General features: G+C 53.7%; 1 protein-coding gene across 10 annotated transcripts in view; it reads left to right on the top strand.

Annotated features, from left to right (window-relative positions):
- ZBED4 (zinc finger BED-type containing 4) overlaps positions 1 to 13,120 on the top strand; it is a 28,750-nt gene extending 15,630 nt beyond the window's left edge. For 5 of the 10 annotated variants that reach the window (XM_043440667.1, XM_043440672.1, XM_043440670.1 and 2 more), the window contains 2 exons: positions 7,815 to 7,939; positions 8,142 to 13,120. In XM_043440667.1, the coding sequence (XP_043296602.1) occupies positions 8,401 to 11,853 (3,453 nt within the window). In that variant the 5' untranslated portion in view covers positions 7,815 to 7,939; positions 8,142 to 8,400 and the 3' untranslated portion in view covers positions 11,854 to 13,120. Of the gene's footprint in view, positions 1 to 2,348; positions 2,483 to 6,880; positions 7,452 to 7,814; positions 7,940 to 8,141 lie in introns of those variants that run through there. The other 5 variants (XM_043440671.1, XM_043440669.1, XM_043440673.1 and 2 more) reach the window with 2 other exon arrangements.
- Positions 13,121 to 15,087: the final 1,967 nt, after the last annotated feature.

Below are 15,087 nucleotides of genomic sequence, written 5' to 3'. Positions count from 1 at the left end.
AGTGCAATTGTGCAGTAGTCTGAGCATTCTTTGGCATTGCCTTTCTTTGGGACTGGAATGAAAACTGACCTTTTCCAGTGCTCTGGCCACTGATGAGTTTTCCAAATTTGCTGGCATATTGAGTGCAACACTTTGACAGCATCATCCTTTAGGATTTGAAATAGCTCAGCTGGAATTCCATCACCTCCACTAGCTTTGTTCATAGTGATGCTTCCTAAGTCCCATTGACATCACATTCCAGGATGTCTGGTTCTAGGTGAGTGATCACACGATCATGATTATCTGGGTCGTGAAGATCTTTTTTGTACAGTTCTTCTGTGTATCCTTGCCACCTCTTCTTAATATCTTCTGATTCTGTTAGAAGCATACCATTTCTGTCCTTTATTGAGCCCATCTTCGCATGAAATATTCCCTTGGTATCTCTAATTTTCTTCAAGAGATCTCTAGTCTTTCCCATTCTATTGTTTTCCTCTATTTCTTTGCATTGATTGCTGAGGAAGGCTTTCTTATCTCTCCTTGCTATTCTTTGGAACTCTGCATTCAAATGGATACATCTTTCCTTTTTCCTTTACCTTTAGCTTCTCTTCTTTTCTCAACTATTTGTAAGGCCTCCTCAGACAACCATTTTGCTTTTTTGCATTTCTTTTTCTTGGGGATGGTCTTGATCCCTGTCTCCTGTACAATGTCACAAACCTCCATCCATAGTTCTTCAGGCTATCTATCAGATCTAGTCCCTTAAATCTATTTCTCACTTCCACTGTATAGTCAGTAGGGATTTGATTTAGGTCATACCTGAATGGTCTAGTGGTTTTCCCCGCTTTCTTCAATTTAAGTCTGAATTAATAAGGAGTTCATGATCTGAGCCACAGTCAGTTCCCGGTCTTGTTTTTGCTGACTGTATAGCGTTTCTCCATCTTTGGCTGCAAACAATATAATCAATCTGATTTCGGTGTTGACCATCTGGTGATGTCCATGTGTAGAGTCTTCTCTTGTGTTGTTGGAAGAGGGTGTTTGCTGTGACCAGTGCGTTCTCTTGGCAGAACTCTATTAGCCTTTGCCCTGCTTCATTCTGTACTCCAGGGCCAAATTTGCCTGTTACTCCAGGTGTTTCTTGACTTCCTACTTTTGCATTCCAGTCCCCTATGATGAAAAGGACATCTCTTTGGGGTGTTAGTTCTAGAAGGTCTTGAAGGTCTTCATAGAACTGTTCAACTTCAGCTCTTCAGTGTTACTGGTCTGGGCATAGGCTTGGATTACCGTGATATTGAATCGTTTGCCTTGGAAATGAGCAGAGACCATCTGTCCCTGGGAGCGCATGGACCACAGCCTTGTGTGGCTCCGTGAGCCGTCCTCAGTCAGCCCGCTGGGCGGGCCCAGAGCAGAGGCCCAGCGGGTGCCTGGCCTCTCCGCCGCGCCGCCGTGTGTTGCTGTGTGTCTGTGTGTCGCTGAATTCCTGTGTGGAATCATTCGGCCACGAGGACGTCCTCTTGCCCTTCCTCCAGTAGAAGTCGCGTGCTGACCCACTCTGTGTATAGTTTGGCCGGCAGTGTTTTTATCTCATATTAATTCTTGTAGGAGTATTTTTGCTGAGTATTGAATTCTGGTTTGGCTTTTTTTTCCCCCCACAACTCTGAAGACATACTTCTTTTGTCTCCTGGTTTGCATTGCTTCTCTTTAAAAGTCAGTACTCTATCTAGTTATTTTTTCTTGAAACAGTTCCTGGGGCTGTTGTTGCAGTGTGTGTTAGAAGGTGAGTTAAGAAGCGCATGCCCTCATCACCCAGCTGTAACAGACAGACAGACAGATGCACGGCCATGCCTGTTCTGTGTCCCCCCACTCGGTTATTTCAAAGCAGACACCAGAAGTCGTATTTCATCTGGACGTTTTCCAGTCAGTGTCTTGGAAAGACGGGATCCTTTAAAAAGGATTCTTTAAAAAGTCTTATCCACAGTATCTTTATACCTTAATAAACTAAGAATTACTTTGTATCAGATGTTAAATCAGTACCCAGGTCTCCCTCCTTGTCTAAGGAATGCTCTTATGTAGTTTGCTAATTCACACTGGGATTCAAGTAGTTTGTTATGGAAGCTGGGTTGTTTGTCCTACTGTAGAAGCCCCGTAATCTGGATTCTGCCGATTTCATCCTCCTGGCGGTATTGAGCCAGGTTCCTCCATCCCTCCTCGTTTTTATCTCTGCTTTTTCTTATTTTTAGCACTTTTTTTTTTCTCGTTAAATCTTGCTTGGGGTTTGTAGGGATTCTTGGATCTGTGGTGTGAAGTCTTTGATCAGAACTGTGCTTTCTTTTCTTACGCTTTCTTTCCTTCTTCCCTTCCATGATGGTCATCAGAGCGTGTCTGACGGAGGTGCTGGTTGTCGACGCCTCCTGCGGATCCTGGTCTGTGTCTGCCCCCCGCAGACTCTGCTCCTGCCCCCCGCTGCAGCCACGCGTCTCACCTCTTTGTGAGTCTGTCTGTTTCATAGGTGAGTTTGCCTGTGTCGTATCTCAGGTTCCACATGTGAGTGAGTGTCCTGGTCCCTGTCCCTCTCTCTGACTTCACTTAGTGTGATCCTTTCCAGGTCCATCCGTGTCCCCGTGTTCATAGCCACATCCCTTCCCGCACGCGTGTCTTCTGTCCACCGCCCCCAGCCCCTCGGACCCCCAGCGCTCCAGGAACAGCGGCCGGTTTGCCCCTTGTGCCTCAGACACGTTTCTCACCCTCTCTGTGCCCGTGTCCTTTGGAGTAAAAGGAGACACGTCGCACTAAACCTTCCTTGAAAGATTGTCACGTGGCTCAAGTGAGCCCCCGTGGGCTGAGCAGGCAAAAGCGGGCCGCAGGAAGCAGTCCACGCCATCACCCCAGGCTCTAGCCCCAAGAGTCTTCAGAGAGCCTCAGGGTCAACCGAGAATGGGACGTTCGCCTTGAAGGGAAAAGAGCTGGTTCCTCCCAGACCAGAGAGGAACAGGACAGAGGTGGTGTCCGGGCCAGCCGGATGGCAGGGAGCTCAAGGCCGCCGACCTTGCCCAGTGACCTTTCCATGGAGGCCTGAAGACCTCTGTCACACAGACGCCCGTGGCTTGCCCTTCAGCCTTGCGGAGCGTCTCATCAGGAGTAGGAGCAGAGAAGATACTAAATGCATTTCCTCATCCAGTGACCTACGGTTTTCCTCCCGTTTTCTGTGAACCTGGTGCATTCTGTTGGTTGAGGTTTTAACGTTAAACCAAACGTTCTTCTGATACAGCCCACTTACTCGTGGCCTGTTACCTTTGGTGTGGTGCTGAATGTGATTGGTTAACTTTCTAAGAACTCGCTGCATATTCTTACGGCTCTTCTGTGATCACGGGGCTGTGACTCTGGTTCTTCTCCCATGACATCTCTGTGGCCGCATGGCTCCACCTCGTTAAAAGAGTTGGGGAGTGTTTCACCTTTTATTTTCTGGAAGAGTGTGTTTCACCAGTAATTTTTTTTTTTCTCTAACGTTTGGTGAAATTCACCAGTGGAACCATCTTGACCTGGAGTTTTAAGAGAAGGGTTTTAACTTCATGTTTAGCTTTTGGACTAGGTAGAGAGCCGTTGAGGCTGTCCCTTCAGTGTGAGGCCAACGTCATGACCGCCGCATGACCGCCGCCTGTCTCTGGAGTGAGTCTCTGTTGTGCGTCTTTTCAGATTTTACCCATTTCATCTGAGCTGCTGAGCTTCTCGTCATAAAGTCACTCGGCTGTCTCCTTACTGTCTTTTGTGTCTGTAAGATCTGTGGTGGTAATACCCACTTTCATTCTTGCTATCGGTAGTTTCTGTCTTTTCCTTTTTTTTTCTCTTATTAATCAGTGTAGAGGTTCGCCTGTTTTTTTGATTGGTCCAAAAAACCAGTGTTGTTTTTTTTTTTTTTTTTTCAGGTAACACTAGGAGGTTGAGTATTTTTATTTCCCTCTCCTTCAAGATTCTTTTTTTTTTTTTTTTTCATTTATTTTTATTAGTTGGAGGCTAATTACTTTACAATATAGTAGTGGATCAAAAAACCAGTGTTAGGTTTCATTGATTTCCGGCCCACCCACCCCCAACCTCTTCCCCGCTCCCCCCCAATTTAATTGATTTCAAATCTTTTCTTTTATTGTTTTCTTCAGGATTAAATTTGCTGTACTTTTCCTTGGGACTTTTTCCTTACCCCTTGGCTTCATACATATAGAAGTTTTACTTACTTAAAGATAGTTCAAATTTTTCCAGGTGTCGTTCTAATGTTGATTTCTCATTCAGTTTCCTTTTCAGAGACCGTTCTTTGATTTCATTTCTTGTAAATTTATTGAGATTTGCTTTATTGCCCAGAGAACAGTCTATCTTGATGAACACTCTGTGCCCACCTTTAAGCGATATGTATTCCATTTATTTGGACTGTTCCATAAATGTCATTTAGGCCAAGTTTGATGGTAATGTTTTCATATCTTCTGTTACCTTTACTGATTTTCTGTCCGCTTGTTCAGTTAGCTGTGAGTAGGGATATGAGATCCCACCTCCCTCCAGGCCTGCGGGGTCTGCTCCGTGCACGTGGAAGGTCGGAAGGCACCCTCTGGTCCACTGTGTTCACGCCCCCTCGCCGCCACTGCCACGGCCCCCCCAGGCCTGGGTTGGACTTGCACGCTGCACCCATCCTGTCTTTTTGCTTTGAACCTCTCTTTGTTTTAGCACGTAGCATGTTTTTGTAGGCGGTGTAGAGGTAGCCTTCCTTCTGCCCCAGTCTGCCAGGCCCTGCCCTTCCTCAGCTGCAGCCGCATGGCCCTTGAGCAGAGGCGCTCTCCGTGTCCCCCCGCCGGCTCTGCACAGAGCGCCTCGCGTCTGGTCGCCGTGTGTGCCCGGCGCCCCACGCTGGCTGCTGTCCGGCACCAGCCGGCCGTCCTTCCGTCCGCTCCTGACATCGCTGCCCGGAGTCGTGCTCAGAGCCACGGGGTCTGGGCGGCCCAGGAGACTGCTCCCACTCAACGGCAGGCCCACTGTCACCTGTGTTTCTGACTGAGAGGCTTAAAAGCCGAGGTTCCCGCAGTGAAGTGCCGGGGCGGCTCCCGCAGCAAGGGCGCACTTACTCACATTTACAGGTTTATTATATGGGAAGGGGCTTCCCTCATAGCTCGGACGGTAAAGAGTCTGCCTGCAGTGCAGGAGATGTGGGTTCGATCCCCGGGTTGGGAAGATCCCCTGGAAAAGGAAACAGCAACCCACTCCAGTATCCTTGCCTGGAGAACCCTATGGACAGAGGAGTCTGGCAGGGTACAATCCATGGGGTCACAGAGAGATGGACACGATTGAGCAACTTTCACTACATGAAAAAGGACACAGATGAACGGCCAGATGAGGACGCACAGGCTCCTGAGTGCAGGGGCGTCTGTCCTCATGGAGTTGGGGTGCGTCACCCTCCGGACCCGTGAGTGTCTTTGCTAGCCTGGCAGTTCCCCAAACCCCGAGCTGTTGGAATTCTGCTGGGGTTTCGTGATGTGGGCCTGAGGAGTGTTAGCTCAGTCTGCAGGCAGTCCTGGGGGTCGGGGGCTGAGAGTTGGTTTTTGACCGTGGCGTGGTCTTTCTGGCGAGGAGCCTCCGTCATCAGCTCACTAGAACGAAAGGTGTTCCTGTCACTCGGGAGCTTCCGAGAGCCTCAGGAGCCCTGTGTCAGGACCTGCAGGCACAGACCGGCACACGCTGACGTAGAGTGAGCTGCACTTACTCAAAGGGCGGGACGTGCTGAACACACACTTCCCCCGTGTTTGTACACGTAAGCAGTGGCCACGCAGAGGCATCTTCACACACAGGGAGCCTTAACAGTTACAAAGGCGTTCTTTTGTTGAGAAGGATGATCTTTTCACCTTAATTGTATTTGAACAATTAAGATATTCATATACTAAACAATGAATTTGAGTTTTTCAAAGATCTAAATATAAAACAAACAGAAGAGAAAATCTTTCTTAGATACAGCTCCCAAAGCATAATCCATAAACAAATCCATTGCCGGGGACTTCCCTGATGGTCTGGTGGTTAAGAAGCTGCCGTGCAGTGCAGGGAACTCGGGTTCGGTCCCTGGTCTGGGCCCTGAGGTCCCACATGCCGAGAAGCACCTCAGGCTGAGAGCCGCAGCTCCGGGCCCGCACACCACAGCCAAATGTGCACCGGCGCGCATGCTGCAGCTGAGACCCCACGGGCCAATAAATATGTCTTTTTCTTTTTAAAGAACATTTGATTCTTAAAAAAAAAGCAAACTGGTAAATTGGATTTGATTAAAATTAAGAGCATTTCCTTTCAGAAAACACCTAAAAGCATGAAAAGACAAGCTACAGACTGGAATTACATACCTCATAAAGGGCTTCTCTCCAAACATGAAGGACTCGGAGAACTCAGTGATAAGGAAACACACAGTCCATGAAAACACGGGCAAAATACGTGCACGATGCCTCAGCAGTGGAGAGACGCAAACAGCAAATGAAGACGTCAAATGTTCGGTGTTACCAGTCGTTAGGAGATTACCTCATCGGTTACTTGCTAAGTCATGTCTGACTCTTTGTGACCCCACGGACTGTAGCCCTCCAGGCTGCTCTGTCCATGGGATTCTCCCGGCACGAATACTGGGGTGGGTTGCCATGCCCTCCTCCAGGGGATCTTCCCGACCCAGGGATTGAACTGGGGGCTCCTACATTTTCAAGCAGCTTCTTTACCACTGCGCCAGCAGGGAAGCCCACCTATTAATTAGAAGAGCTGCAATTGCAGTGATGGACCTTACCAAGTCTTGGTATTTTCTCTTTTTAAAAAAGACTTTATTTTCGGCTGTGCCGGGCCTGGTGCTGCACGTGGGCTTTCTCCAGTCTTGGAGAGCAGGGGCTTCTGCTGGTTGCAGTGAGTGGGCTTCAGTGGTTGCCGTGTGCAGGCTCAGGAGTTGTGGTCCAAGGACTTAGGTGCTTAGAGCCACGTGGGATCTTCTTGACCAGGAATCGAACGCATCCCCTGCGCTGGCAGGCAGATTCTGTGCCACTGAGCCGCCATGGACATCCCTCGCTGTTTTCTCTCTGTGATCTTTCCTGACGTTTTCGGGTGCATGGCACCGTGTGTGTGTCGCCCCCGAACTCCTGGTCCCTCCCTCTCCCCATCTCTCACCTCTGGGACCATAAGTTTGTTTTGTATGTCTGTCAGTCTGTTTCTGTTTTGTAAGTAAGTTTATTATGTTTTTTTTTAGATTCCACATGTAATTGATACCACATTTTTTTTTGTCTGACTTCGTTTAGTATGTTAATGTCTAGGTCCATTTGTGTTGCTGCAGTAGCATTATTTCATTCTTTCTAATGGCCGAGCAGTCCTCCGTTATATCGTATCACACCTTCTTTGTCCATTCATCTGCTGACGGAGGTCCGGTTTGCTTCCACGTGTTGGCTGCTGCGGATGGCACTGCTGTGGGCACTGGGGTGCTTGTGTCTTTTCAGGTTGGTGTTTTCTCCGGATGTGTGCCCAGGAGTGGGATTGTCCGGTCACGTGGTAGCTCTGTTGGTAGATTTTTCAGGAGCCTCCATACTGTTGCCCGTAGTGCCTGCACCAGTTTACATCCCGCCAGCAGTGGAGCCGGGCTCCCTTTCCCCACACCTCCCACCTCGGATCATTTGTGGACTTTTGGGTGATGGCCCTGTGACCAGCGTGAGGTCGTACCTCACTGTCATTTTGTATTTCTCTGATTATTAGCAATGTTGAGCATCTTTTCATGTGCCTTTTGGCCCACCTGTATGTCTTCTTTGGGGAAATGTCTATTTAGAGGATATTTTCTTTTTTTTTTTTTTTTTTACCACCACCAGGATTTTATTCTTAAATAAATGCTCAGCCTCAGGCCTGGTTAGGCAGACATCAGAAGAAGGCAGATCGCAGGCCCCTCGTCCGTGGGAGCAGTGGGATGGCCCAGGGAGGCAGAGACTCCAAGAAGGTAAGCAGGGCGCTCGGGGCAGCAGGGGTCACCGGAGAGGGTGTTTCATCCTGTGACTAGGTTGTAAAGGCAAGGAACAAGCTTTCCTGTTTCACCTGACCAGTGTGGAATTTTTCTCACACATACTGAAGCTGACATATCCATGACTGTGGATCTGAAATGTGAGCAAGGCCTTTGTCTTACTTGGTTCCATCTGTTGTAGATGATGCAGAAGGAGCACCGTGCCATCGAGTCATCAGCGTTCCTGCGTCTGAGACCAGCAGGTCCACCCCGCGTGAGCGCACGTCTGCCCCGAGATGCATTTAGCAGGAGAACTCCGGGAGCACTACGGTCTGCGCCGTGAGGGGACACGCTCATGAGTTTGTCCGTCCACTGCTCAGTGAGATTCATGCTTATCCATATTCATAAACACCCCAAGAGATAAGAGTTCTTTGGCCAGAACTGAATAGTTATGGTCAGTCATGGAGAACCGCTGGGAGCCTCGTCCCCAAGGGGCAGGTGATTCGGAGAATACAAACTTGAAAATAGAGGAAGATGACCCTCAAACCCCTAGTCACAGTGTGGAGAGAATGGACTTTGGAAGTGAGCTGGAGGACCGGAGGCAGGCGGGCCGCAGCGAGGAGCCGGCGGCGGGCTGTGCGGGCCAGCCCCCCGGGCGGGGCGCCTCCCCCGAGCCTGAGGACGACTACGGGGCGCTGCTGGCGCAGTACGGCAGCACCCTCTACAGTGTGGCCATGGAGGCCGTGACGCAGAGCCTGCTCTCCGGCCGCGGCCTGGGCTCCAGGAAGAAGTCCCCGGCCTGGAAGCACTTTTTCATCTCGCCGCGGGACAGCACCAAGGCCGTGTGCACCTACTGCATGAAGGAGTTCAGCCGCGGCAAGAACGAGAAGGACCTGAGCACCAGCTGCCTCATGCGGCACGTGCGGAGGGCGCACCCCACCGCGCTGGCGGGGGACCCCGCCCCTGCGCCACGCCCCGCTCCCACGCCCACCGACCCCGAGGGCCCGTGCCCCGGCTTCTCAACGGGCCCGCTGGTCCCCCGGGCGGCCTCCAAGGGCTCGGCTCCCCTCCAGCTGAAGGAGGAGGCCAGCTCTGCGGTTTCTTCCGAGGAGGCTGCCTCCGATAAGCTGGCCTCGGAGAGGTACGGCCGGGACGAGCGCCCTCCGGGGCAGCCCCCACACGCGCCCCCGCTGCACTGCCGCGAGCCTGCCGAGAACGGAGCAGAGAAGAACCCGCCGCTGCCGCGGAGCGCGTGCGGGTCCCGCCGCAGGTCGGCCGTCTGGAAGCACTTCTACCTGTCGCCGCTGGACAGCTCCAAGGCCGTGTGCATCCACTGCATGAACGAGTTCAGCCGCGGTAAGAACGGGAAGGACCTGGGCACCAGCTGCCTCATCAGGCACATGTGGCGGGCGCACCGCGCCATCGTGCTGCGGGAGAGCGGCGGGGGGGCTGGCGCACAGCCTCCCGGCCCCGCGCCGCCGCCCCTGGGGCCCGCCCCGCCGCCTCCCGACACGGAGCCCGGCCCCCTGCCGGCGTCTCCGGGGAGGGCGCTCCAGGACCCCGCCTCCGCAGCCTCCTCCCCCGACCGGCCTGCGGAGGAGCCGCCCTCGATCTGGGGCCCTGGCGGCGCGCCGTCCCCCTCCTCTGACGCGGGCGAGGCCTCCTGGGGGTCGTCTCCCGAGACGCAGCCGGGCGGCGCACCGAGCCCGCGGCCGCGGGAGCCGGGCGCCGTGTTCCAGCAGAACAAGAGGGTGATGAAGAGGCTGAAGTCGGAGGTGTGGCATCACTTCTCGCTGGCGCCCACGGACAGCCTCAAGGCCGTGTGCAGGCACTGTGGCTGCGCCATCAGCCGCGGGAAGCGGGGCGACGTGGGCACCAGCTGCCTCATGCGGCACCTCTACAGGCGCCACCCCGAAGTGTCCGGGGGCCAGAAGGGCTTCCTGGGGGCCGGCCTGGCCGGCTCACCCTACGCCACCCTGGCTTCCGCCGAAACATCTTCCCGGTTGACGGACCTGCCGACCGTGGTCGCCAAAAACCATCAAGCTGTGTTTCCCGTCAACAGCAAGAAGACCTCCAAGCTGTGGAACCATTTTTCTATCTGCTCGGCAGACCCCACGAAGGTGGTGTGCCTGCACTGCGGCCGGACCATCAGCCGGGGCAAGAAGCCGACGAACCTGGGTACCAGCTGTCTCCTGCGGCACCTGCAGCGCTTCCACGGCGGCGCGCTGAAGCCCGAGGGCGCCTGGGCCGCCCCGCCCTCCTCGCCCGGCGGCCAGGCGCCCCGGGGCCCGCCTTCCGCAGGCGCCGCCGCCTCTGACGAAGGCAGCGAGAAGTTTTACGAGTCTCACCCGGTTGCTAAGAAAATCACGAGTCTCATTGCTGAGATGATCGCCCTTGACCTCCAGCCGTATTCGCTGGTGGACAACGTTGGCTTCAACAGGCTGCTGGCATACTTGAAACCTCAGTACTCCCTGCCCCCGCCGGCCTACTTCTCCAGGACGGCCATCCCAGGCATGTACGAGGACGTGAAGCACGTTATCATGGCCCACCTGCAGGAAGCCGAGAGCGGCGTGGTCCACTTCACGTCGGGCATCTGGATGAGCAGCCAGACGCGGGAGTACCTGACCCTCACGGCCCACTGGGTCACCTTCGAGCCCTCGGCCCGGCCGCACTGCGAGGACCACCACTGCTCAGCGCTGCTGGACGTGTCGCAGGTGGACTGTGACTGCAGCAGCAGCAGCATCCAGGAGCAGCTGGAGTGTTGGTGGGAGGCCTGGGTGACGTCCAGTGGCCTGCAGGTGGGCATCACCGTCACCGACAACCCCAGCATCGGGAAGACGCTGAACGAGGGGGCGCGCTCCAGCGTGCCGTGCTTCAGCCACACGGTCAACCTCATCGTCAGCGAGGCCATCAAGAGCCAGAGGATGGTCCAGAACCTGCTGAGCACTGCCCGGAAGATCTGCGAGCGGGTGCAACGCTCACCCCGCGCCAAGGCCAAGCTGGCGGAGCTGCAGCGGGAGTACGGGCTGCCGCCCCACCACCTGCTGCAGGACGTGCCGTCCAAGTGGAGCACGTCCTTCCACATGCTGGAGCGGCTGCTCGAGCAGAAGCGGGCGGTGAACGCGCTGTCCGTCGAGTGCGACTTCCGGGAGCTGCTGAGCTGCGACCAGTGGGAGGTGATGCAGTCCGTGTGCCACGCCCTGACGCCCTTCGCCGCTGCCAGCCGGGAGATGAGCGCGCATGTGTCCACGCTGAGCCAGGTCATCCCCATGATCCACATCCTCAGCCGCAGGGTGGAGATGCTGTTCCAGGAGACCACGGGCATCGACGCCATGCTCCGCGCCCTCAGGGAGGCCATGGTGAGCCGCCTGTCCGCCTCGCTGCACGACCCCAGGTACGTGCTGGCCACCCTGCTGGACCCGCGCTACAAGGCCTCGCTGTTCTCCGAGGAGGAGGCAGAGCAGTACAAGCAGGACTTGATCAGGGAGCTGGAAACGCTGGATCCTACCTCAGAGCCCGCGCCCGTCCCCAACGGCTGCGAGCCGGGCTCCCCGCCCCGAGACTGCGCTGGCGAGGAGAGCCTCTGGGCGCTCATGGCCAAGCTGAAGAAGAGCGAGCGCGGAGGGCGGCCCAAGGTCCCCGAGGACGTGGTGCTCGCCTACCTGGAGGAGGAGGTGCTGGAGCACAGCTGCGACCCGCTCGCCTACTGGAGCCTCAAGAGGGCCGCCTGGCCCGGCCTCTCCGCCTTGGCCGTGCGCTTCCTGGGCTGCCCCCCGAGCATCGTCCCCTCCGAGCGGCTGTTCAGCACGCCCCCCGAGAACGGCAGCTTCGGCCAGTCCAGGCTCCTGATGGAGCATTTTGAGAAACTCATCTTTCTGAAAGTGAACCTTCCCTTAATATGCTTCCAGTACTGAAGAGCCCGCCGGAGCCACCCGGCGAGAACCGGCGTCTGCCCAGGCTGGCGCTCGCCGCAGCTGGCCCTGCGGGACGGCAGGCCAGGCGCTCAGGTCCACGGCCGCGGGAGGGGCTGCCCGGCCCTCGCCGTCGCGGCCACACGTGCCTTAACCAGTCCTTCAGGCCAGGTACCACGGTGTGTGTTTTCAGAAGTCCACTAGAAGCAGCTTGTCTCGTCAATGATGAAATAACGATGATTAGGTTTTCATTCGTAACCGTGAAGTTTTTTACAAGTTGGGGATCAGTAGTTTGTTTCAGTAGAATGGCAGAGGAGAGGTGAGCAGTTTTATTCTGTAGGCTTTTTATTCGATTATGTAAAAATCAGATCAGGTACTGTACTTTAGTTAAAAATTGCTTTAATTGCAACAGAACAGCCTTTGTAGCTGTCAGGTAAAATCTGTAAATAGGAGGTGGAGTTGAAGCCATCTTGACCCAGCAGTTCCTACTGCGGCTCTAAAGGGCGTTGAGGGGGAGAGTGTTCTGGGAGGAAACTGTTGACCATGACGGAGACGTGGCATCGGCGACAAGCCCAAGCTGATACGTGACGCAGGGTCGGTCGCGTAGGGTTTCCGCAGAGAGAGCGCTCCCATTTCAGGGGTTTTCCCTGGCGCCACGTGGGCGGCTAGCTTGGACACACACCCACGTCCACGGTGCGCGCGGTGGGGCCGCTGTCGGCCAGTGCGCGGCCTGACACGTTTACAGCACCCTGTTGGTGAATCTCCAAGCCTATGACTCAGTGGCTCTACACCATGAAGCTGTCTTGAAATTTGTGCACTGACCCCCAAATTGATCCAATTATGTACACAGTTCTTTTTAGAAGAGGTGGCTTATTAACAGGGAAGAAGATTGCTATGTTATGGTTGTAAGAATAGCCTTAGGCGTTTAGATTTTCTTTTATAAAATAGGGAAGATTCAGCCATCAGTGGGGTATTTTAGGATCCCAAGGACATCAGAATGGATTATCAGTCATCAGGTTTTTTTTTAACAGTAATATGTCTTCAAAGTTTTTGTCTCAGCGTCTAGAAAAGAATTCATTTTCTTATTTCAAACCAGTTAAATATTCTGGGTGAAACGAGTCACTGATTTGCCTATGACCTTTTAGAAAAGTTGTTGTTTTGTTAAAATACTGTACTTATTATTAATCTGAATTTGCATTGACTGTTTTTAGTGTATTTATAAATGGTGAACTCAGTTTCTGAAATTAAACTTTTTATTTGCAATTTTCTACTGCTGGAGGACACTGGCTTTTTATTCTGAGGATGATAAACCGTCCTACCCTTGGGGCAGTGCGCACAGAAACTGCCCTCAGCACGCCTGCAGGTCCTCACATCAGCCGCAGACGGGACCTGGGGGGAGTGGAGGAGTCATTTTTTTTTTGGAGGAGTAATTCTTAAGCAGCATTTCTCATAGTGGCAGTGACGTCCGAGAACCTTCCAGGGCGTGTGTTCCGAGTGGGCACCGTGGCCCCCGTGCTGCTGGAGGGAAGGGCAGCCAGTGTGGCCTCAGAGCTAGACTGCGGCCGCCGTGCGGGCCTCGGGGTCAGGACCGCGGCCGCCGTGCAGTCCAGCAGCCTCACTCCCGGTTGTTTTCCTGAAGAAAGCAAAAACACTCATTTGAAAAGATACGTGCACCCCTATGTTCACAGTAGCATTATTCACAATAGCTAAGATGTGGAACCAACCAAAGTGTCCACCCACAGATGAGTGGGTAAAGAAAATGCCTTGTGTATTTATACAGTGGAATGTTAGCCGTGAAAAAAGAAATCTTGTCATTTGCACCAACATGGATGGATCTGGAGGGTATTATGCTCAGTGAAATAAGTCACAGAAAGACAAATACTGCATCATTTCATGTTTATGTGGAACCTAAAAACAGTGAACCAGGAACACACTCACAGATACAGAGAACAGACGTCGTCTCCAGAGGGAGAGGGTGAGGGCCGAGGGGAGGAGGTGTGAGAGGAGCAGGGGGCAGACCGCCGCGCCAAGTCTGGGCTGCGACGCGGGGGCGCCTCAGCGGCAGCGCCTGGAGCCGCGGTGACGCAGGGCACCTTGGCATCGGGTCACCCCTCGGTCAGCGTGAAGCAGCCGAGTCACTGTGGCATGTGCGTGCACGTACACCACGGTACATACACGGCCCTGTATGTACGTCAGCGGTACTTCCTTAGGGAAAGTCGGGATGAGAGGCGATCTGGGAAGACGGTGCAGCGGGAAGCCCCAGGAGTGCCTGTCCCTCCCAGCAGCAGGCGCCAGCAGGCTCTGACTCGGGGGGCTCTGGAGAACGCAGGAGGTGAGGCTTCAGGGCGCGACTGGGCTGGGGGCGGGGGAGGTGGGGCGCGGAGCACAGACGCCGCTGCCATGCAGCAATTGCATGCATGCGTCCCGGAGCAGCTCGCAGAGCTGGCAGCGGCCAGCGCGGGGAAGGGTCCTGCCCTCCAGCTGCTGAGGCCCTGTGTGTGCTCTGACGGCGCGTCACTGCGGCTGGCCTCACGGGGGCAGACGGGGTGGGGGGGCGGCCGCCACCGCTGCTGTAGTCCCCCGCCATTGCTGCAACTTGCCACCCCCTTCTGAAGTGACTGCTAAAGACTCCAACAGAGTACATAATTGCATATATGGGGAGAATTTGAACGTGACTGCTTATGCCCAGGGAATCCATTAAGTTTACACCTCAAACTGATCCTGGCACAAAGACCGCCTACAATAATCAAAAGCAAAACAAGCACAAAGCTGGGGGAAGAGAGACTCTGATTTCTGGGATTGCCAGATTGTTAGATTGAAATATCCAGCGAACAACAAAAAAAATCACAGGGCATACAAAAAAAAGTATGGTTCTCTCAAAGGAAAAAAGTAATACAGCAGAGTCTGTCCCTGAAAAAAGACCTGATGGTGAATATACTAGACACAGACTTTAAAACAGCAGTCTTAAAAATACTCAAAAAACTAAAAAAGACATGGAGAAAGTCAATAATGTATGAACAAAAATGGGAATATCGGTACTTCACCTGATGGTCCAGTAGCTAAGACTCCACGGTCTCAATGCTGGGGGCCTGGGTTCAATCCCTTGTCAGGGAACTAGATCCCACATGCCACAACTAAAGTTTGCACACAAATTTGGTAACCTCAATAAAATGGGCCAATTTCTTGCAAGACACAATCTGCCAAAAGTCACACAAGAAACAGACCATTTGAACAGGC

The sequence above is a fragment of the Cervus canadensis genome, chromosome 21 (genome assembly GCF_019320065.1).
Source record: "Cervus canadensis isolate Bull #8, Minnesota chromosome 21, ASM1932006v1, whole genome shotgun sequence".
In the NCBI taxonomy this organism is placed as follows: Eukaryota; Metazoa; Chordata; class Mammalia; order Artiodactyla; family Cervidae; genus Cervus; species Cervus canadensis.
This window is presented reverse-complemented; position numbering and strand designations above follow the sequence as displayed.